The 23,901-nt window shown below is 47.9% G+C and overlaps 1 protein-coding gene and 1 long non-coding RNA gene across 3 annotated transcripts in view; one reads left to right on the forward strand and one right to left on the reverse strand.

Annotated features, from left to right (window-relative positions):
* Window positions 1-6,209, forward strand: part of THSD1 (thrombospondin type 1 domain containing 1) — a 38,076-nt gene extending 31,867 nt beyond the window's left edge. For both annotated transcript variants that reach the window (XM_045014767.1, XM_045014777.1), the window contains exon 6: window positions 3,874-6,209. In XM_045014767.1, the coding sequence (XP_044870702.1) occupies window positions 3,874-5,270 (1,397 nt within the window). In that variant the 3' untranslated portion in view covers window positions 5,271-6,209. The remainder of the gene's footprint in view (window positions 1-3,873) is intronic.
* Window positions 122-20,720, reverse strand: LOC123369326. The gene is made up of 3 exons (XR_006579006.1): window positions 20,590-20,720; window positions 4,180-4,304; window positions 122-397 (listed from the first exon to the last, which is right to left on the reverse strand). It is a non-coding gene; the product is annotated as an uncharacterized LOC123369326 (long non-coding RNA).
* Between the last annotated feature and the right edge of the window lie 3,181 nt (window positions 20,721-23,901).

Here is a 23,901-nt window from a genome sequence, read left to right on the forward strand (position 1 = left end):
CACCTCTGTGTATAAATCAATGTGCACCCATTTTGCATACCCACAGAATGTCTCAGCTGTGCAAGTTACACTGGCTTACTGTCTCCCTGCCAAGTTACCCTTACACCTGTTTTCTGATCTTCCTGCACCAAAGTCAGATTTATGCCACTACAGAATTATGCCTGAATTATTTAATCTTGTATAGAATTTTAAAAATGTTTTCACATTGTGCTCCAGCTCTGGGTACTGCTGACCTTATGCTGTAAATAATAGCATCAGACCATCCTCTGCTGTGTCTCTGGTCCATCTAGGAGAGTCTGTTTCAGCATTATTATATTTGTATTCTTTAGTCCAGTAGATGGAGCAAGTGGCCGAGTAACAGAAGCCAGCACAGAGGGTTGGAATCCTGGTGAAAGGGCTGAAGAGGAGAAGTAGAAATAAATTAAAAAGATCAACAAGCAGGAGTGAGAAGAGAAAATAAAGAGAGAAGGAAAAATGAATAACTAAAACATTCAGATCTCTTTGGTATAAATCTGAAGTAACTCCATGGGTTTCAATCACAGCCACAGCCACACTTGACCAAATTCTGGTCTTGTTTCTCTTCTCATCTTTCCCCACACCTCCCACCATGTGACTCTAAGAATTTTGTAGTGCTACTTGGACAGTGAGCCTCTAGTGACCAACTGAGTGCAGCTTTTTTGACATTACTCTGGAAATGAATGTATGTGTTATCTATTAAAATGAACTGCCAGACTTCTTGAATGAGTGACATGCCACACTGCAGTTGCAATCCATATGGATCTGTTGAGCCAAAAATATGTTATAAATAACAAGCTGATTATCAAGGTGGCATTTTACAAAGGGTGTGGAAAGGAAAAAGTCTGTTCCTTATTTCTGGAGTATACATGTGGTTTGGTGACTGCAGCTATGAATTCTGCATGTACACTGCAGTTAGTTGAGCAGTCATTGTGGAACACTGAAAAGCATTCTGGGAATGTATATGGTGGACACTCCATAACATACATGTAAATGTGTAGAGTGGATACTGGATGGGATGAGGGACTGGTAAAGGGATGCCTGAGCCTTTCACTTTTAGATCACTGATTTCTATCCAGGTCTGGGCAGTAGCAATGGAACATAACTACCATCAGAAAACTGTTTAGTGGCCTATAAGAAATTAGTGTTTGGACACCATGGTAACAGACATTAAATAAAAAGCTAAGATAAATAGAAATTAGAAAAGGAGTGTTGTCTAATGGCTAGAAAAGTAGATTCAGAGCCAGGATTTCAGGGTTCTATGACTATGATTGATTTGCTGGTGACCTTGGGCAAAATCACTCAATCTCTCTGCACCTTGGTTTATTCTTTGGTAACATGGGTATGATACTTGTCCTGGTGTGCTGTGAGGCTTAATTAATGTTTGTAAAATGCTTTGAGACCCTCATAACATGCACTATAGCTGTGCAAAGTATTGTTACCATGATTTCTCTTGAAAGTCTCTCTCCAGTTCATAACAGACAAATATCAATACCAAAAACCCCAAGACCCCTTCTTAGCCCAGAACTGAATGGGCATGTAGAATACTCCATTGTTTGACTCCCAGAGGTGTAACGCTGGATGAGAGTTGGAGAAACATTTTCAGGGCAACGTGAGGAAACTTGTGCTGCCACTGCTTATGCTGTCCATCTTCTCTCCAGACCTCAGGGCTCTCAAGCCACTTACCTTTCACATCGGGGATCTGCCTGGCACAAGGAGAACAAATACCTTTCACAAACCCTAAAATCAGTTAAAAAATTATTTTAATTGCTGGGTTGACCTAACCACTAGGCTGACCTTATATATCAATTCCAATAACAAATTGTTAACTCCTTGATAGCACTTTTCATCTGTAAATTTCCAAGTGCTGTTCCAAAAAGGGCAAGTATCTTTATCCCTATTTTACGGATGGGGAAACTGAGGCACTGGCAGTGACGTGACTTGTCCAAGGTCAGCTAGAAGACCAGTGGCAGAGCCTGACACCCCCTCCACCTGGTCACACTGTCTCTATGTGCTTTCTCTTTTCATAGAAACCCTACCAACTCTTGCAAAAAGCTTCCCACTGGATTTGCAAAACTCAAACCTACCAAAAGCCATTAGGATGAGGTGTATAAAATATTCATAGAATCATAGAATATCAAGGTTGGAAGGGACCTCAGGAGGTCATCTAGTCCAACCCCCTGCTCAAAGCAGGACCAATTCCCAACTAAATCATCCCAGTCAGGGCTTTGTCAAGCCTGACCTTAAAAACCTCTAAGGAAGGAGATTCCACTACCTCCCTAGGTAATCCATTCCAGTGCTTCACCACCCTCCTAGTGAAAAAGTTTTTCCTAATATCCAACCTAAATCTCCCCCACTGCAACTTGAGACCATTACTCCTTGTTCTGTCATCCGGTACCACTGAGAACAGTCTAGATCCATCCTCTTTGGAACCCCCTTTCAGGTTGTTGAAAGCCGCTATCAAATCCCGCCTCATTCTTCTCTTCTGCAGGCTAAACAATCCCAGTTCCCTCAGCCTCTCCTCATAAGTCATGTGCTCCAGCCCCCAATCATTTTTGTTGCCCTCCGCTGGACTCTTTCCAATTTTTCCACATCCTTCTTGTAGTGTGGGGCCCAAAGCTGGACACAGTACTCCAGATGAGGCCTCACCAATGTCGGATAGAGGGGAATGATCACATCCCTCGATCTGCTGGCAATGCCCCTACTTATACAGCCCAAAATGCCGTTAGCCTTCTTGGCAACAAGGGCACACTGTTGACTCATATCCAGCTTTTTGTCCACTGTAACCCCTAGGTCCTTTTCTGCAGAACTGCTTCCTAGCCATTCGGTCCCTAGTCTGTAGCAGTGCATGGGATTCTTCCATCCTAAGTGCAGGACTCTGCACTTGTCCTTGTTGAACCTCATCAGGTTTCTTTTGGCCCAATCCTCTAATTTGTCTAGGTCCCTCTGTATCCTATCCCTACCCTCCAGCGTATCTACCACTCCTCCCAGTTTAGTGTCATCTGCAAACTTGCTGAGAGTGCAGTCCACGCCATCCTCCAGATCACTAATGAAGATATTGAACAAAACCGGCCCCAGGACTGACCCTTGGGGCACTCCACGTGAAACCAGCTGCCAACTAGAAATGGCGCCGTTGATCACTACCCGTTGAGCCCGACGATCTAGCCAGCTTTCTATGCACCTTATAGTCCATTCATCCAGCCCATACTTCTTTAACTTGCTGGCAAGAATACTGTGGGAAACCATGTCAAAAGCTTTGCTAAAGTCAAGGAATAACACATCCACTGCTTTCCCCTCATCCACAGAGCCAGTTATCTCCTCATAGAAGGCAATTAGGTTAGTCAGGCATCACTTGCCCTTGGTGAATCCATACTGACTGTTCCTGATCACTTTCCTCTCCTCTAAGTGCTTCAGAATTGATTCCTTGAGGACCTGCTCCATGATTTTTCCAGGGACTGAGGTGAGACTGACTGGCCTGTAGTGCCCCGGATCCTCCTTCTTCCCTTTTTTAAAGATGGGCACTACATTAGCCTTTTTCTAGTCATCCGGGACCTCCCCCAATCTGGCATCATGAAAAAAGGTGAGACTAGCAAAAGTAGGTAGCAAATGAAATTTAAGAGGTAGACAGGTCTGCAGGGCCCTCAATATAAAGTAGGTGGATTTGCTGCTGCAAATCAAGGTTTATCCTCTTTTATCTGATGAAGACGGATGTGAGCTAAGGACATGTTGGCAAGCAGACAATTTAATGTATTTTATTAATAGATTTTCTTTTTCTTAATTGTAAAATATCTTATCTAAAACTCCAAATGTCCAGTCAAAATGCAACTTTGATAACAATGTGTTCACTCTTTGTTACAGTTATAAAGCCTACCACCCCTCCTTCTGTACAGCACCAAGAAGACCAGAAAGCTAATAATATAGTCACCATCACTGGCATCTCCTTGTGCTTGTTCATAATCCTAGCCACTGTTCTTATCACCCTGTGGAGGAAGCTCTGCAGAGGTCAGAAGTGCAGCACCTCTGTGCGCTGTAACTCTGCCCATTCACCCAGCTTCCAAAAGAACTCCGACAAAGAGAACATCTGTCAAGCCGGCACACAGCAGGAGAGCTTTTCCGAGGGTAGCGAAGTGCCTCAAGCGCATTCCGGAGAGCCTGTTAACATACCTTTGACCTGCCGGAGGAGCCTTCAGTTTGCTCAAGAAGAGGACACCTCTGTCAGTGACAGTTTTCAGTCAAATGCTCAAAAAATAATCCCTCCAATTTTCAGCTATCGCCTTGCGCAGCAGCAGCTGAAAGAGATGAAGAAGAAAGGCCTGACTGAAACCACAAAGGTGTATCACGTATCTCAGACGCCTCTGACTGACACCGTTACCGATGCCACGGCTGTGCTTCCCCTGGGCACAGAAAACGAGGAGGAGGCTGCTGCACACAAATTCAGGATCAAATCTCCATTTCTGGATCAGCCAGTCAGTCATCTCAAATTCCCTAGGGAAAAATCTAATTCTAGGATGGACTCTGTACTGTCACAGGCCAATCCTGTAATAAGCCCTAGTCAGACCCTCATTAGACGAGCTCATCTGAAATACCAAGATAACAAAGGGGAGCCGTTAGAGAGAAGTTGTCACAGAAACCCACAGTTCAGAAGAACAGCCAGTTTCCATGAAACTAAAAAGGTCAGGCCCTATAGGGAACGGAGCATGTCCACTCTTACCTCACGGCAGATTCCTCTTTATAGTGCCAGGACCAGAACGTGGGGTCAGGCACTGGAAGACAAGTCCCAGCCGACATGTAAAGATGCTGATCCAAGTTCTGAAAAGGTCGACCAGTCTCATTGCACTCTGTTAACTGGTGAACCCCTGAGCTATGGCACAAAACACCGCCACAAAGGGGGCCCTCCAGTGAGGAGGCCGGATATGCTCAGTGACCGTCAGCGTGCAAGCCAAGGAGCAGGAGCTGACAAACCAGAGCCAAACAGAAACAGGAGGGGCTCTTCACCAAACCATCGAGGGGCTTTGAGGAAAGAACTCATCTCAACTCTGAAAGATAATTACCAGCAAGGCAGTGCTCTAAGCCCTGTCCAGTACAGAAAGGACAAATGCCAGAGCTTCCCCACAGATCCTGAATTTGCCTTTTACGATAATAATTCTTTTGGCTTAACAGAATCAGAGCAATGGATGATTGACCTGCCTGGATATTTTGGTTCAAATGAAGAAGATGAAACAAGTACTTTAAGTATTGAGAAACTGGTGATCTGAATGACTCATTGCAACACTGTAGGGCAGGGGTGTGAGAGAAGAGCTGCAAAACCTGTTGGTTTATAATAAAAGCAATAATGGAAACCAGGTTCCAGCTGTTTGGAGCAGGAGGGAAATCCTATGGCCTGACTTGTGAGCATGCATTTCTTTTTAAGTAATAGAAAGGGCTTTGATGTAATTGTTTTGTCTAATACACACACATACCCTGGGAAAGCAAATGGAAATGATATTGTGACACAGAGAAAATCGGACACATTTTATTCTGTAGAGCACTGAAAAGAGCAGTGCTCAATGAATAATTTATACTGAAGCATGAATCCAGTCAATTTAGCCTCTTTTTCTGCTTGTGGACCATCCACTAGCAGAGCACAATATCCTGTAACATCTGTTCAACCCTGTTTAATTAATTGTTTCACAGTTTTTTTAACCTAGGTTGTGAACAGTTTTCAGCATATCTTTAAAATTCACTGTTTGTCATGGGGTTCTGCGCATCCGTTGGGTTCCCCGCTTGCTCAGTGTGGGGTTGATACACTCCACCACATAGTCATCAGGACTCTCTGCTGGGCCGAACAAACACAATCAGGGACTCTGGCCCACAGGGAGGGGCTGAACAGACGAACTGTTTATAGCTCCTGAGCCTCTTGGCTGGGGCAAACAATCACAAACAGGGCTTCAGCCCCTTGGGTGGGGCAGAGTAACCAGTCTATAGCTGGGGTCTCTGGTGGTAATAGCCACCAGCTCCACCAGGTTCCAACCCAGGGCCCTGTGGAGCCCGTAGTCTTCCTCTTCAGGATTCAAGTATCAGCTCCCAGTATATTCCCTCAGTCAGTGATGAGCTGCCAAAATATTAACAACAGGTTCCCTCCTCCTCACCTCACGAGGGGGTCGTGCCCCCCCGGGGGGTCATGCCCCATCCAACCCCCCCATGTTCCTTGACAACCCCCCCAGGACCCCTGACCCATCCCCCCCTTCCCTGTCCCCTGACTGCCACCTGCTGCCCAATCCAACTCCTCCTCTCATTCTTGATGGCCCCCTGGAACCCCTGCCCCATCCAACCACCCCTTCTCTCTGTCCCTGACTGCCCCCCACCACCTCATCCAACCCCTGCTCCTTCCTGACTGCTCCCCGGGACCCTTGCCCCCATTCAATCCCCCTGTTCCCTGCCCTCTGACCGTCCCGGCCCCTATCCACCCCCCACAACCCACCAAACACCCCCTCCCTGCTCCCTGCCCCCTTACCACACTGCCTGGGGCCCGGACCGGGTCCGCTCTGCTGGGACTGTGACCGGCGCTGCGGGGCCCAACTCCCTGGGCCAGGCCAGAGCCGCTTGGCTGGCACTGGGACCGGCGCCGCGGGGCCTGACTCCCCGAGCCGGGCCAGGCCGGGCCGGAGCCGCGGGGACAGGTGTCGCGGGGCCCAATTCCCCAAGCCGGGCTGGGACAGAGCCGCTCAGCCGACACCGGGACTGGCGCTGCGGGCCCGACGAGCCGGGCCGGGCCGGCACCACTCGGCCAGCGCCGCGGGGCCGGGAGTGCTCGGCCGGGGCCAGGGGGAGCCGTACTGGTCCACGCGCACCGTGCCTCCCTGGAGCCCTCTGCACGTCCGTCTCCCCCCCCCCCTGCCCAGCTTACCTGCCTGCTCCTTGTTTCAGGCTTCCTGCGAACATTTGATTCGCGGGAAGCAGGGGAGGGGGAGGAGAAGGAGGGCGGAGCGTTCAGGGGAGAGGGGGAGGTGAGCTGGGGCCGGGGGCCGGGTGGACAGCTGCCCGAGCCTTTGTTAAATTTAAAAGCTTCTTTAGAACCAGTTGTCCTGGAACCACTGGTTCTAAAAAGGCTTCTAAATTTAACAACCGGTTCCTGTGAACCGGTGCGAACCGGCTGGAGCGCACCACTGCCCTCAGTCACTTCCTACCTCTAAGTCCACTTTGGGCTTGTCCTCCCGGGCAGAGGCTTGGCATCTCCATCGGCCTTCATAGATGGGGATCCCTCATCATATAGTCAGGGAGACTCACTTCTGTAATCTGGAAGGCTGGTGGTACCTCAGCGGGAGCTGGCAATGCATGTCCATCTTCCTCCTCCGCCAGCCAGGACCGGAGTGAGCTGTTCCCTTTTATCTGCTCCCTCCAACTGGAGCATGTGCAGCAGAGGTGAGAGGGCCTGGCCTCTTGAGCCAAAAGTGACTGGTTAACCCCTGCTTGCCCAGTGCAGCATTGACATACCCCATCACATTACTGAACTGTGTTGATTGTTTGTAACTGGTCAGATAAGTCATGTGGTGCTTTTCCTGTTCCCTGATTAGATGAGGAGAGCATGAGCAATTCTGGAGTGAATACTTGTTTACAATTTGTTTTTTGTGATTCGTCACATACAAGACTTCACCATTTGCTTTCTGATACTATTGGTGCCAGGAAAGCTTGAAATTGCACAATTGTGTGGAAAAGAACAGAAAAGCGTTGTAGAAAATAAACAGATGAGGTCTGCTAGTGTGGTCAAGGAAAATTCATTAACAAATTTGAGTACTGCTAAAACTGTTATTGCAGTATTCTACCAACCTGTAGAAGCCAGTGAACGACCTCTTACCTTCTCTCCTTCATTGTAATGCTCTTTCCCTTTATTAAATGTTGTATTTTTATTTTTGCTTAAACAAGTTGACAGATACTACAGCAAGATACAAATAAATTATGAACAAAACCAATGGAACAAAATGCCTATTTAATTAAGATATGCTTTGCAAACAAAAGGAAAAAGGAAATGAACTCTTCCATGTCTCTTGATTCCTGGAGAACCTTCTCCATAGGCACGTTTATTTCACCAGAGGATATTAAACAAATGGGATTGGACACTGCAGCACTTGTTCAACGCTTTTAGCAAAGGAGATGCAAAGAGTGGCAGGCAGGCCAGTTTGCCTCAGGTTCTTTACTCCTGCCATTTATTGGAATAACAGACTCTTCAGAGGTATAGAGAAAACAGGTGGAAGGAATACATTAATGGAGGAAACAAAATAAAATAAAAGAAGCCTCAGATGGGGACTGAGAAGGAAGGGTTTGGGGTAGCGGAGAGAAACTACCCTGTCCTCATAGTGCCAGCTTCCCTTTCAGCAGCTCGTCCCCTGGTAACCAGTAATCCACATTCCAGTGAAAAGCTAAATTTGGAAATGCTCAATATTCCAAATACAGGCTCAGATCCTGCAATTTACAATGTGCAGGCAGATCCCTACACCTTCATAGAGCCCCACTGGTGTTAGTTATGGGAGATTCGATCATTAGAAGCGTAGATAGCTGGGTTTGTGATGACCGGGAGAACCGTATGGTGGCTTGCCTGCCTGGTGCGAAGGTTGCGGATCTCCCGAGGCATCTGGATAGACTTATGTGTAGTGCTGGGGAGGAGCCGGTGGTTGTGGTACATGTAGGTGCCAATGACATAGGGAAGGGTAGGAGAGATGTCCTGGAGGCCAAATTTAGGCTGCTAGGGAAGAGACTGAAATCCAGGACATCTATGGTGGCATTCTCAGAAATGCTCCCAGTTCCACACGCAGGGCCAGGTAGGCAGGCAGAGCTTCAGAGTCTCAATGTGTGGATGAAACGATGTTGTAGAGAGGAGGAGTTTAGATTTATTAGGAACTGGGGAAACTTTTGGGAAAGGGAGAGCCTATACAGGAGGGATAGGCTCCACCTAAACCAAAGTGGAACTAGATTGCTGGCACTTAACATTAAAAAGGTTGCAGAGCAGTTTTTAAACTAAGAGATGGGGGAAAGCTGACTGCTGCAGAGGAGCACGTGGATCGGACAGAGACTTCTCTTAGAGGAGAGTCTATTGATAGAGATTCTCTAGGTTTTAGTCAGGAGGAGAGGATGGAAGAGGATAAAGTAGGGGCCAGATCAGACAAGAAACATTCATATAAAAAAGAATCTGACACATCAGAAAAGAGCAGACAAATAAACAGTGACAAGTTTTAAAAGTGCTTGTACACAAATGCTAGAAATCTAAATAATAAGATGGGTGAACTAGAGTGCCTCGTGTTAAAGGAGGATATTGATATAATAGGCATCACAGAAACCTGGTGGAGTGAGGACAATCAATGGGACACAATCATTCCGGGGTACAAAATATATTGGAAGGACAGAACAGGTCGTGCCCGGGGTGAGGGGGTAGGGGGTGGAGGAGTGGCACTATATGTGAAAGGATATGTAGAATCAAATGAAGTAAAAATCTTAAGTGAATCCACATGTTCCATAGAATCTCTATGGATAGTAATTTCATGCTCTAATAAGTATATAACATTAGGGACCTATTATCGACCAGCTGACCAGGACAGAGATAGTGACAATGACATGCTAAGGGAGATTAGAGAGGCTATAAAAATAAAGAACTCAATAATAGTGGGGGATTTCAATTATCCCCATATTGACTGGGAACGTCACCCCAGGACGAAATGCAGAGACAAAATTTCTCGATACTTTAAATGACTGCTTCTTGGAGCAGCTGGTACAGGAACCCACAAGTGGAGAGGCAATTCTCGATTTAGTCCTGAGTGGCGCGCAGGATCTGGTTCAAGAGGTAATACTAACAGGACTGCTTGGAAATAGTGACCATAATATAATAACTTTTAACATTCCTGTGGTGGGAAGAACATCTCAACAGCCCACCACTGTGGCATTTAACTTCAGAAAGGAGAACTATGCAAAAATGAGGGGGGTTAGTTAAACAAAAATTAAAAGGTACAGTGACTAGAGTGAAATACCTACAAGCTGCATGGACACTTTTCAAAGACACCATAATAGAAGACCAACTTAAATGTATACCCCAAATTAAGAAACACAGTAAAAGAGCTAAAAAAGAGCCACCGTGGCTTAACAAGCATGTAAAAGAAACAGTGGGAGATAAAAAGGCATCTTTTAAAAAGTGGAAGTCAGAGCCTAGTGAGGTAAATAGAAAGGAGCATAAACACTGCCAAATGAAGTGTAAAAATGTAATAAGAAAAAGGAGTTTGAAGACCGGCTAGCCAAAAACTCCAAAAGTAATAACAAAATGTTTTTTAAGTACATCAGAAGCAGGAAGCCTGCTAAACAACCAGTGGAGCCCTTGGACGATCGAGATACAAAAGGAGCACTTAAAGACGATAAAGTCATTGCGGAGAAACTAAATGAATTCTTTGCTTCTGTCTTCACGGCTGAGGATGTTAGGGAGATTCCCAAACCTGAGCCGGCTTTTGTAGGTGACAAATCTGAGGAAATGTCACAGATTGAGGTATCACTTTTTTTGAATTAATTGATAAACTTAACAGTAATAAGTCACTGGGACCAGATGGCATTCACCCAAGAGTTCTGAAAGAACTCAAATGTGAAATTGCGGAACTACTATGGTTTGTAACCTGTCCTTTAAATCGGCTTCTGTACCCAATGACTGGAAGATAGCTAATGTAACACCAATATTTTAAAAGGGTTCTAGAGGTGATCCTGGCAATTACAGACCACTAAGTCTAATATCAGTACCTGGCAAATTAGTTGAAATAATCATAAAGAATAAAATTGTCAGACACATAGAAGAACATAAATTGTTGGGCAAATGTCAACATGGTTTCTGTAAAGGGAAATCATGTCTTACTAATCTATTAGAGTTCTTTGAAGGGGTCAACAAACATATGGACAAGTGTACTTAGATTAGGATCCAGTGGATATAGTGTACTTAGATTTCCAGAAAGTCTTTGACAAGGTCCCTCACCAAAGGCTCTTACGTAAATTAATTTATCATGGGATAAGAGGGAAGATCCTTTCATGGATTGAGAACTGGTTAAAAGACAGGGAACAAAGGGTAGGAATAAATGGTAAATTTTCAGAATGGAGAGGGGTAACTAGTGGTGTTCCCCTAGGATCAGTCCTAGGACCAATCCTATTCAACTTATTCATAAATGATCTGGAGAAAGGGGTAAAAAATGAGGTGGAAAAGTTTGCAGATGATACTAAACTGCTCAAGATAGTTAAGACCAAAGCAGACTGTGAAGAACTTCAAAAAGATCTCACAAAACTAAGTGATTGGGCAATGTAGCGAGTTGGTGTGGCTCCCCTCCTGCCCAGCAGAAGGAGCTCCCTTCCAAACACCCAAGTGGGCGGAGCCACCGCCCCCTGTCCCCGCCCCCCGGAAGTCAAGGGGCGGGACAGGAAGTAGAAAAGCCGGCAGCAAGAGCTCAGTAGGAGCCCAGCCACCGCCGCAAGCAGACGTGCCGACGGGAGCTCCAGACTGGGAACTCTCTAGGACCCAAGGCGGCTATCCTGACTGGCCAGACCTTCCTCGCGCCCGGTACGACGAGGAACCAGCGGAGCTTCCCCGGGATCGGTACCCAGAGGAGCCGCTGGAACTCCCTCGCACCGACTACGAAGAGGAGCCGCCGGCCCCGCTTCGACCCTGCTGTTACCTGGAGGAGCCGCCTGAGCACGCCTGGCCGGACTTCCAGCAGGAGTTACCGGACCTGCCCCCAAGCCCTGGTCCCGAGGAGCCCATGCAGCTTGACTGGCCTGGGTCCAGTGCCACGGAGGAGGTAGGCCCGGAGGGGGAGATAGGAAGTAGCCCGGGGGTAGCCGACCCCTGTCAGGCTGTCGAGGCAGAAGTCCCCATGTCAGTGTGTTGCGGTCAGGACCCCACTGACCAGCGGCAGTGCTAGCCGCTGTTAGGGCCCCGGGCTGGGACACAGTGGAGTGGGTGGGCCTGTGTCCCCCCTGCCACCCCATTCAGTCTCCCCCTCAACTCCAACGCTCAGGCTTAGAAGCCTGAAATAAACTGTTTGTCTGCTCAGCCCTGCCTGAGGGTCTGAGCCCTGTGTCTCTTGCAGCCCCTGCTTCCTAGGGCCTGAAGCCTAGAGACTGATTGCTGCTCAACCCCTGCCCCAGAGGGCCTGAGTCCCTTATTGAACTGTGTGCTGCTCAGCCCCTGCTTCCTAGGGCCTGAAGCCTAGAGACTGTTTGTTGCTCAGCCCGGCTTCACAGGGCCTGAGCTAGTGTTGCCAAAGGGTGGCTCACCCCTTGCCCCAAGGGCCGGGGTGATCTAACACTGTTTCCCTGACACTCGGCCTGTTAGAGGAGACGAGGAGCGAGTCGGTGTGGCTCCCCTCCCGCCGACAGGAGGGTTGAGCCCCGACCCAACCGTTTACAGGCAACAAAATGGCAAATGAAATTTAATGTGGATAAATGTAAAGTAATGCACATTGGGAAAAATAATCCCAACTATACATACAATATGATGGGGGCTAATTTAGCTACAGGAAAAAGATCTTGGAGTCATCGTGGATAGTTCTCTGAAGACGTCCACACAGTGTGCAGTGGCAGTCAAAAAAGCAAACCAGGTGTTAGGAATCATTAAAAAGGGGATAGAGAATAAGACAGAGAATATCCTATTGCCCTTATATACTGGCACCAGAAAAAGTTCAGAAAAGGGCAACTAAAATGATTAGGGGTTTGGAATGGGTCCCATATGAGGAGAGACTAAAGAGGCTAGGACTTTTCAGCTTGGAAAAGAGGAGACTAAGGGGGGATATGATAGAGGTATATAAAAACATGAGTGATGTGGAGAAAGTGAATAAGGAAAAGTTATTTACTTGTTCCCATAATACAAGAACTAGGAGTCACCAAATGAAATTAATGGGCAGCAGGTTTAAAACAAATAAAAGGAAGTTCTTCTTCATACAGCACACAGTCAATTTGTGGAACTCCTTACCTGAGGAGGTTGTGAAGGCTAGGACTATAACAGGGTTTAAAAGAGAACTGAATACATTCATGAAGGTTAAGTCCTTTAATGGCTATTAGCCAGGATGGGTAAGGAATGGTGTCCCTAGCCTCTGTTTGTCAGAGGGTGGTGATGGACAGCAGGAGAGCGATCACTTGATCATTACCTGTTCTGTTCACCCCCTCTGGGGCACCTGGCATTGGCCACTGTCGGTAGACAGGATACTGGGCTGAATGGACCTTTGGTCTGACCCAGTACGGCCGTTCTTATGTTCTTATGTGCATTGCAGAATAAGGACCATCATTTGTACACTAAAATATGAGTTATGGCAACATGGCATGGCAACAAATTGCTGAGGAAGTGTCAGCCAGGATCCGGGGATGGGGGGCAGGAGGAGGGACAATGGTCCAAAGAGTTAAAAGACTCTGCCTGAAAAAGGGCTAGAGAAAGAGAGAGAGCGAGAGAAAATGAACTCACAAGCAGTATGTTCCAATTAGGAGGGGGAAATTATATTTATATCCTTCTCCAGCCTAGTTTAGCTGAGACTTTTACTAGGAGCTATTTTTCAGCATGCAAGGAGACATAATGTTTTAAGGCATTGGTGTATTTTTTTAAAGAAAACAATTTAAAAGGATAGCACAGTAAGGCACATCAGGTGTGCATTAGTAGGGCAGTGGGTTGTTGAAGGCATGAGGCAGACACACCCATGGCATGCACAGATAGCCTGCTAACACACAGCCTTGCGTGGCTCATTGCTATAGTATAATGAGGGAGTTGTTCAGGATTTAGTTGTAGGTGGTTAAACTTTCCATGCTTACTCAAATAGCATCTTTTGGCTGTTACCTCAGCCCAGCTGCAGTGAGGGCAGGTCTGACTTATGGGAGGTGGTGAGTCACCAGTTGCTCTGGGCCTGTTCCAGCAGGCTGTGTTGTGAATGTTCTGCCAGTTCAGGAGTGGGCTTTGGTGAGTTAATCTGTGTAATATAGTATTAGGACCAGTTTTTATATTAACTCGCCACTGTAAATGGCCAGCCTAGATTGATTACAGAGTGTAAAGTGTTTTAAAACACACCCAATATTCAGGCCCAATCCAAAGCTCATTAACATTAATAATGAAAGGCTTTCCACTGACTTCACTGGGCTCGAGATCAGGCTTTTAACGTGTTTACTGCTTCAGCTATTTACCAGTTGTGTATCAATGTAAATCATTGTCCCTTGATACCAGTCAGCTCTGTGTTCTTGGGGAACCAGGTGCAGTATCCAGCCTGTCTGACTCATGAAGGACACCCTCCCTAGCCTCTGCTTGAACCAAAACGGATCAGAGAGCAGTGAAGGGCAGTGGGAGACACACCGAGACCCCTCCTGACAAGGGTGACAAGATTAAGGCAACTCCCCTACTTCATCTAAATCAAAGATGGGACAGGGAGGCATCTCCATCAACATACAGACTGGAGAACAGAGATTCCAAGGCAAGAACCACACTGAACTGTGGGACCAGAAAAGCAGGGAAGCACTGCAGCCTGGGGGATCTCTGCTCCAGATGTTAATGAATCTACGCCTGCACACACCCGGCTCAGCAGTTATCAGACCAATTCTGGTAATGAATCCTTGGTTGATATCCAAAATACTAAAGCAGCCTAATTGCATTGTGAGCTCCCGGGAAGGAACACCGCCCATAGCCAAGAGTGATCACCTCCTATTGTCTAACCTAAAGAAAACCCTTGAGTCATCAGTTTACCCATAAACAAATCTAATGTTCTCCCTTGAACCATTGTTGTTTCCCTACAAAAAAAACCCTACTCTCACTCCAGTAAGTGTTCTGATGCATGGATCCAACTCTGCATCAGTTCCACTGGGATTTCATCTTCTCCTGACTGATCGTGCTGGGGGCTCTGCCTGTCTCCAGCACTCAGGACCCTGAGGGCTTGGCTACACTGGAGAGTTGCAGCGCTGGTGGTGGCTTTACAGCGCTGCAACTCACCGTCCACACTTGCAAGGCACATACAGCGCTGTATCTCCCTGGCTACAGCACTGCATGTACTCCACCTCTGCCTGGGGAATAACGACTGCAGCACTGGTGATGCAGCGCTGCTCCGCCAGTGTGGCCACCAAAAGCGCTGTTATTGGCCTCCAGAGGTATTCGGAGGTATCCCAGAATGCCTGTTCAGCCACTCTGCTCATCAGTTCGAACTCTACTGCCCTGGCCTCAGGTGACCCGCCCTTTAAATGCCCCGGGAATTTAAAAAATCCCCTTCCTGTTTGCTTAGCCAGGTGTGGAGTGCAATCAGTGGGTTTGGCTACACTTGCAGGTGTGCAGCGCTGGGAGTTACAGCTGTTTTCGTACAGCTGTGTAGGGAAAGCGCTGGAGTGTGGCCACACTGACAGCTACCAGCGCTGCAGTGTGGCCACATTTGCAGCATTTGCAGCGCTGCTGGGAGTGGTGCATTCTGGACAGCTATCCCACAGAGCACCTCGTCCCATTTTGGCACCGTGGGTTGTGGGAAGGGGGCGGAGAGTGCGGGTCATTCTGCTTCCTGTCCCAACACCCCGTGATGCATCGCTTCACATCCCAGCAATCCCTGTTTTTCCGTCCATGTTTGACGGCATCTTGACTCTCTCAATGGTTTCTGTGCAGCGCGATTTCTGTGGGAAATGGAGCCCGAACTGCTGAGGAATATGCTGACGAGTCTGGCCAGCACATCACGTTTGGCAGTTGAGCTATTCCTTAAGATCCAAAGTGATGAGGAGTCTGACGATGATAGCGAGTCGCCTGACGCGTATGACACTACATTGCTTCTGGCATTCACGGAAATGCTCAGCACCGTGGAATGCCGCTTTTGGGCTCGAGAAACAAGCACTGAGTGGTGGGATCACATCGTCATGGAAGTCTGGGATGACGAGCAGTGGCTGCAGAACTTTCGGATGAGAAAAGCCACTTTCATGGGATTGTGTGCTGAGCTCGCCCCCATCCTGCGGCGCAAGGACACGAGATTGAGAGCTGCCCTGACGGTGGAGAAGCGGGTGGCTATTGCAGTCTGGAAGCTGGCAACTCCAGACGGCTACCGATCGGTTGGGAACCAGTTTGGAGTGGGAAAGTCGACCGTTGGAATCGTGTTGATGCAAGTTTGCAGGGCCATTAATCGCATCCTGCTAAGAAGAACCGTGACTCTGGGGAACGTGCAGGACATTGTGGATGGCTTTGCACAAATGGGTTTCCCTAACTGTGGAGGGGAGATAGATGGGACGCATATTCCTATTCTGGCACCATCCCACCTAGCATCCGAATACGTTAATCGGAAGGGGTATTTCTCTATGGTTCTCCAGGCGCTTGTGGATCACCGTGGGCGTTTCATTGACATTAACACAGGCTGGCCTGGAAAGGTGCATGATGCACGCATCTTTTGGAACAGTGGCCTGTTCAGGAAGCTGCAGGCAGGGACTTTTTTCCCAGACCGGAAGATCACAGTAGGGGACGTTGAAATGCCCATTGTGATCCTTGGAGACCCAGCTTACCCGTTAATGCCGTGGCTCATGAAACTGTATACAGGGAAGCTTGACAGGAGCAAGGACCGGTTCAACTACAGGCTGAGCCAGTGCCGGATGACTGTGGAGTGTCCTTTTGGCCGTTTAAAGGGATGCTGGCGATCTCTGTATGGGAAGCTAGACTTGGGGGAAATCAGCATCCCCGCGGTTATATCCACGTGCTGTACCCTCCATAATATTTGTGAAGGGAAGGGTGAAAGATTCAGTCAGGCATGGACCTCTGAGGTTCAACGCCTGGAGGCTGAATTTGCACAGCCAGAGAGCAGGGCTACTAGAGAGGCCCAGCAAAGGGCTTCAAGGATTAGGGATGCCTTGAGGGAGGAATGTGAGGCTGAAAACCAACAGTAATGTTTGGTGCCTTGCACGGGAGTGAAGTGCAGTGGTTACAATGTAAGTAGGAATCTGTTTTTCCTAACCTGATTTGCAGTGCCTGTTTCTTTCCTGGGCTAAGGTATCTTTGACTTTCTGCAATAATAAAGACTGTTTTCAAAGCCAAGAATTCATTTATTGAAAAGAAAATAACTTTACTGACAGACACCCAACATTTTGGGAACCTAAGAGCAGGGGTGGGGTGGGGAACTGTGCAGTCACAGGTTTGAATATGTCCTGTCTGGAGTGCTGTGCAATGACTACTGCACTTCATGATGCCTATACTGCATGGTGATGGGGGTTGAATGCAGAGGGTAAGGGTCGTAGTTCTCAGGGCTGGTTGGTGAACGTACAGGTGTTGGAGGCAGCTGGTGGTGGTAAGAAACTGGATGCTGGGGAAGGGGGTTTTGAGCTGACATTGGGGCACAAGGGAAAGAGTTTGGGGACGGGGGGAGGGGCGGCGCGGTAGTGCTCTGCCTGCATGGCTACGAGCGCCTCGATAGAGTCTGCTTGGCGCGCCAGGATGCTTATCAGCTGCTTTGTGCTTTTCTTCCTGGCCGCTGCGTTTTTCTGGCGGATCCTGCTTTCCATTTCCCTCCAGTCCTGCACTTTTTTATTCTCTCTGGCAGAGTGATCCATAACTGCTTGCAGCAGGTCTTCTTTGCTTTTTCGCAGCTTCTTCCGGAGGTTTTGGAGTCTTTGAGCTGTTGATAACACGGGCAGCAGCCAAGAATTCAAGGTTGCTTGTGGAAAGGCAAAAAAGAATACACTTAACAGAGGCAGCATTGTTTATATCTCAGACAGTTATTCCCACACAGTGAAGGAGTAACATTCTTCACAATAGCATAATTTTCCCATACCAAAAAGAGCGCACAGAACCCACAGGAGCCCTGAAATGGTGAGTAAGGGGGACTGATTGCTTCAGGCTGATATCTCGCTGCTGCCAGTCACCTGGGAAGGGGGACTGATTGCTTCAGGGCTGTACTGGGGTTTCTTTGCATTGGGAAAATCAAACAGCTGCAGGGGGCACGTACACTGAACACTCTCCCAACATTTTCCACAGGAGTTGATCCTGGAAGATATCTCGCTGCTGCGGGTCACCTGGGAAGAGCGGGAGGGTCTTCTACAGCAATGCGGATTCCGCCCTGGCCCCTATGCAGCTTGCCTGTGTGCAGCAATGGTCCCCCCACCCCTCGCGGCACAGTGGCGCGGACACATTAGCCTGACTGGGACAAGGACCACAGTGGCTCTCCCAATCAACTTGTGCAAGCGAATTGCCCACGCTCTGACTGAAACTTTTGAAGAGATTACCGAGGCCGATTACCGCAACGTGATAGACCACATCAATGCGCTATTCCACTAGGCATGCATGCATGCAGCCCTAACCCTCCCACCTCTCCCGAAAAATTTCCATCCTGAAAATAAAAAGCTGCTCACCGGGAACCCGCTCCTCTGTTTGTCCTCCACCAAGTACCGGCTGCTGTGACTGGCTACCTTCCTCCTGGCTTGAGAAGAGCTCCTGGCTGCATGCCTCCTGGGACTCCGGGGTGTCTCCCCCAACCCCAGTACCCTCACTCTCGGTTTCCTCCTCCCCCTCCCCCCCACTCTGAAGTGTCCATTGTGGTCCTCGGATTGGCGGTGGGGTCACCCCCAAGTATCGCCGTCCAGCTCTTTGTAAAAACAGCAGGTCATGGGGGCAGCGCCGGAGCGGCGGTTTCCCTCGCGGGCTTTGCAATAGGCACTCCGAGGCTCCTTCACGTTAACCCTGCACTGCAGCGTGTCCCGGTCATGGCCCCTTTCCAGCATGGCCTTTGATATCTGCCCATAGGTATCGTAATTCCTACGGCTGGAGCGCAGCTGGGATTGCACAGCTTCCTCCCCCCAAACACTGATGAGGTCCAGCAACTCGCCATTGCTCCATGCTGGGACTCGCTTGGTGTGTGGAGGCATGGTCACCTGGAAAGCTACCACCATCACCTGGGAACCCCGACCAGTTCAAGTTTCATGGATTGGTGAGATCCCAGTGCTCTCTCTCTCTCTTTGTTTTCTTTTCTACCTTAGGCAGGTATAGTTTTCTATATATGACTTTTGTAACCTCTAATAATGTAACTGTTATGTTTATTTAGGCTCTCCTTGTGTGGTTATCACTATTATTCAATAAATAACTTTTATGGTTAAGCTGGTTGCTTCCCCCCCCCCCCCCGAGCTTTACTCTGTTGTGTTTTTAGCTTCCCCATTTACTCTGCAGCAACACTTCTCTTACCTAAGCTAAAGATCCCTGTAGGGCCCAAAAATACTGTGGGGTTTGCTCATCAAGTTGGTTACTACCAGTACAATTGTAACGTGAAAGTGGGCATAGGGACATGCTGAATCTGTGACATATGAGGGTGGCAGCTTGAAAGAGCTGCTTAATCCAGTCCGCTGGTTCCTGGAGCACATAAGAGTGGCAGTCTGGAAGTGCTGTTCGACCCAGCCTGCTCAGACTGACTCTATTCCGGTGCGATTCCTGTGGCACATAAGGTGGGGGCAGCTTGAAAGTGCGGCTTGACCCAGCCCACTGAGTCCAGGGACATATAAGGGGTCAGCTTGAAACAGGGACGGCTCTGGCTTTTTTGCTGCCCCAAGCAAAAAAAAAAAGGGGGGGGGGCGCCGGAGAGGCAAAGCAGGGGGAAAAAAACAAAAAAAAAACTGCAGCACAGCCGGAGCAGCGGAGCAGCAAAGCAGGGGGGAAAAAAACCAACAACAACAAAAAACCACAGTGCGGCCGGAGCGGTAAAGCAGGGTGGGAGGGGACAAAAACAAAAAAACAGTGCGGCTGGAGCGGCAAAGCAGGTGAAAAAAAATCAAAACCTGTGGCACGGCTGAAGTGGCAAAGCAGGTGGAAAAAAAAAAAACCCTGCGGCACAGCAAAGCCGGGAGTGGGGGGGAAACAAAACAAAAACACAGCACGGCCGGAGCGGCAAAGCGTGGGTGGGGACAACAGCGCGGCTGGCAAAGCAGGGGAAAAAACAAAACAAAAAAACCCTACAGGGCGGCCGGAGCCAGGGTGCAGGGGGACTCCCTGTGCTTCAGAGTGTGCGCCTGGTCTAGTGGGGGGGGGGAGGGGGAGGAAGGGGGGGCGGAGAGAAAGAAGGGGGGCGACCAGCGCTTCAGCGGGGAGCTCACCTCGCGGCCCCGACCGCCGCGCCACCTGCGGGAGGGCTCCGTGCTGCTCCGATCGGCAGGGAGGGAAGGACGCACGCTGCCCTGACGAGTTTGCTGCAGGGCGCTCCCCTCCTCCGCCCCCTACAGGGCGGCCAGAGCAGCAAACAAAAAAAAAATGTGTCCGTGCCGCCCTAGGATTGGACAGACTGCCGCCCGCTAGAATCTGCCGCCCCAAGCATGAGCTTGCTCAGCTGGTGCCTGGAGCCGGCCTTGGCTTGAAAGTGCTGATTGACCTGGTCCACTCAGGTAGGGGGAGAGAGAGAGAGAGAGGGAGAGAGTATGTGTGTGTGTGCGCATATCTGGTTCTGGGGCTAGAGGAACCCAGCCTTGGGGAACCTAGGTCCTGCAGGATTCTGCCATTGGGAGGGGACTTGCAGAAGGGAGAAGTAGAGCTCCATATGAAAACAAAAATGACACAAGCAGTACATTGATAGAATTACAGACTTCCCCCCTACCTCCCAGAAGAGTAACCCTAATAAATGACCGTACCCCAGAGTAACGGGAAAATCTGGTAGCATCCTGCAGTGGTGCGATCTGTGGATTTTAGAGCTTGCAGTGCTGCAAGAGCTATTTGAAGGCCTGCACCTGGCTCATTGAGCCTCCCAACGCAGGTGCTCCTATGGCACCAGAGAAAATGCTGCAGGCGATACAACAGAGCACCATTGTGAACAGCAGTCTGACACTCTGCAGCAACAATCTGCATAACTTACCTTGTGAAGTGTCTGAGCCCAGCTGTCTAGCTCAGAGCAAATAGGTACCTGGCCAGTGGGACTTTTCAACATGTATTAAGCAAAATGTGCCGGAGGATATGGCAACACTGCAAAAAAAGACCCACAGCAGCGAGTTGCAGAGGCTAGGTCATCTGACTCAGACTCACCCTGTGGGGCTAAAAACTATCCGTGTAGCTGTTCAGGGTGGGTTGGGCTGGAGCCTGGGCTCTGAAACCCAGTGAGAGCAGGAGGGTCTCAGAGCTTGGGCTGCAGCCTGAGTGGGAAAGTTTATACTGTGATTTTTAGCCCTGCCCAACTCAGTTGACCTGGGCTCTGAAACATGCTGCCCTGGGTTTGGTATTTTTTATTGATGTATAGACATATTCTGAAACACATTCTGGGACTTGTAAAAGATTTTTCAGGGCCCTCCACAAAGTACTGCAGGGTTCCATCTAGCTCCCTCTCTCTGTGTGATCAGGTACATCTTCCCCTGTCCCCTCCTGTGCAAGGTCTTCTTCTAAAGCAAATGTCTTCTTTATATTTGTCAAGGTTTCCTCCCCACTCTGAACTTTAGAGTACAAATGTGGGGACTTGCATGGACCCTTCTAAGCTTAATTTCCAGCTCAGACCTGATAGCGCTGCCACCAACCAAAAATATAGTGGTTTGGTACACTTTCCATTCCCCCCAAACCTTCCCTGGGGAACCCAAGACCCAAACCCCTTGGGTCTTAACACAGGGGAAATAAACCATTCTCCCACCTTTCCCCTCCCAGACTTTCCTTCCCTTGGTTACCCTGAGTGGCTACACTGATCCAAACTCCTTGGATCTTAAAAAAAAACAAAGAGGAATTCACTATCCCCCCTCCTTTCCCCCCCCCCACCAATCCCTGGTGAGTCCAGACCCAATTTCCTGGATCTTAAAACAAATACAAATCAATCAGGTTCTTAAAAAGAAAGCTTTTAATTAAAGAAAAAGAAAAGGTAAAAATTATCTCTGTAAAATCAGGATGGGAAATGCATACAGGGTACTTAAATTTATATAGCCAGAGAAATCCCCCCTAGCCTCAGGTTCTAAGTTACAGCAAACAGAGGTAAAAATCCTTCCAGCAAAAGAAACATTTATAGGTTGAGAAAACAAACATAAGACTAACACGCCTTGCCTGGCTAGTTACTTACAAATTTAAAATATGAGACTGATTCAGAAAGATTTGGAGAGCCTGGATTGACGTCTGGTCCCTCTCAGTCCCCGAGAACAAACAACCCCCAAACAAAGAACACAAACAAAGACTTCCCTCCAACAAGATTTGAAAGTATCTTGTCCCTTCATTGGTCCTCTGGTCAGGTGTCAGCCAGGTTTACTGAGCTTCTTAACCCTTTACAGGTAAAAGAGACATTAACCCTTAACTATCTGTTTATGACAATACTATTTGATTAAATTGTTTTAAACCCTTATTTAAATGTTCTAGTGTCAGAGAGTGGCTGTTGCATGTTCTGTGACTTTCTGGGCTAGAATAGCGCTGGCTTTTTGGCACTGAAATTGATTTTCAGCTTCTTGGTTTGTGCAAGCACCTGCCGGTAGCTTTGTCCTGGAGTATGTCCCCAGCAGGATGCTGCCAAAGCAATAGTGTTTATAAGAAATGCCAGTATCAGCCTGAGTAGATTGGAAGCAATTGTTCCATCTTAATTAGCCTCCATGCCTATACATTGACAGAAGTTTCCTTATTGCTACTGGATTTTGTGCCAAGGGCTGCACTGTTATAGGGTTGTACTATATGGTAAGTCAGGGTTAATAGGAGCCACCAGGTTAGCACTGATTTCTTCTGGTAACTTTTCATTTAACAAAACGCTCTAGGTAGATAATTATGGCCTTGCAGTAAGGCTTACTGGAGTGAACTACAGATAAAGTGAGTAGGATGAGAGGAAGTTCTGGTGTTGGACTCCACGCCACTCCTTTTAGTGACAAGCGTGACTATTATTCCAAAGACATAGGTGTGGTTCTCATGGGTATGTGCTACCACTGGTGCACTGGCACAGTGGGAGCAAAAGTTGACACCAGTCAGCATTTTAACCGATGTGTTGTCTACACTCAAAAGAGGTGTAATGGAGAGCACGATTTGATCCTTGAGTCTCTGGGCAGATGAGCCATCAGGAAGTGTAAAATTTCACACTGAACATCAAACTTTCCCAATGTTGCTTGATTCAAGAAAATTAAGCTTGCCTTACAGGCCCTGAGAATGTTACTAGAACCAGTGATAAAAGTGTGAGTGAAATGTCTTGGAGCATCATCTCTCACAACCATTTCTGACTTTCCATCCAAATCTTTGTTCATCTCCCAGTATTGTTTAAGAACAGAAACAATGTAAATTTCCATGATTTTTAATTCACACGTGTAGGAATATATAATACAAATTACAGTGTGTATTTATCTACAAGAAAAGTAAAATAAATTGAAAAGAACGACTAATTTAAAAGAGCATATTTATAATACACAAAGTGTAGGCTCCTTTTACAGCATGGATGTTAAAGGATCTATGTCAAGCCCAAATCTTTTGTTTCTAACAACTTGAATTATCGGAAGAGAATTAATTGTTGGCATTATATTTCTTGTTGTTATTCTATTCTCATTCATTTGTGCTACTTTTCTCATTTCACTTGGCTAATATAATGAAGTGGAAGTGAACAGTGAACTAGAAGAGAACTTTCTAGTTCTCTTTCATTAGCACAAAGTCGTCTGGTACAGAACAATGACAAGAACATATAAATAAACAAATTGTAACTGAAATAAAAAATTCCCCAGAATATTAGCATTCATATTAGGCTTTGCAAAGTTAGGGTGACCAGATGTCCCAATTTTATAGGGACAGTCCCGATTTTTGGGTCTTTTTCTTGTATAGGCTCCTATTAACCCTCACCCCCGGTGCCAATTTTTCACACTTGCTGTCTGGTCCCCCCAGGGCCGATGCAACCATTTAGACGACCTAGGTGGTTGCCTAGGGCGCTAGGATTTGGGGGGCGCCATTTTCTTCGGCAGCGACCGCAGCGGCTGGATCTTTGGCCACCCCGGTCGCCACTGGCATTTAGGCGGAGGAAG

The sequence above is a fragment of the Mauremys mutica genome, chromosome 1 (genome assembly GCF_020497125.1).
Source record: "Mauremys mutica isolate MM-2020 ecotype Southern chromosome 1, ASM2049712v1, whole genome shotgun sequence".
Lineage (NCBI taxonomy): Eukaryota > Metazoa > Chordata > Testudines > Geoemydidae > Mauremys > Mauremys mutica.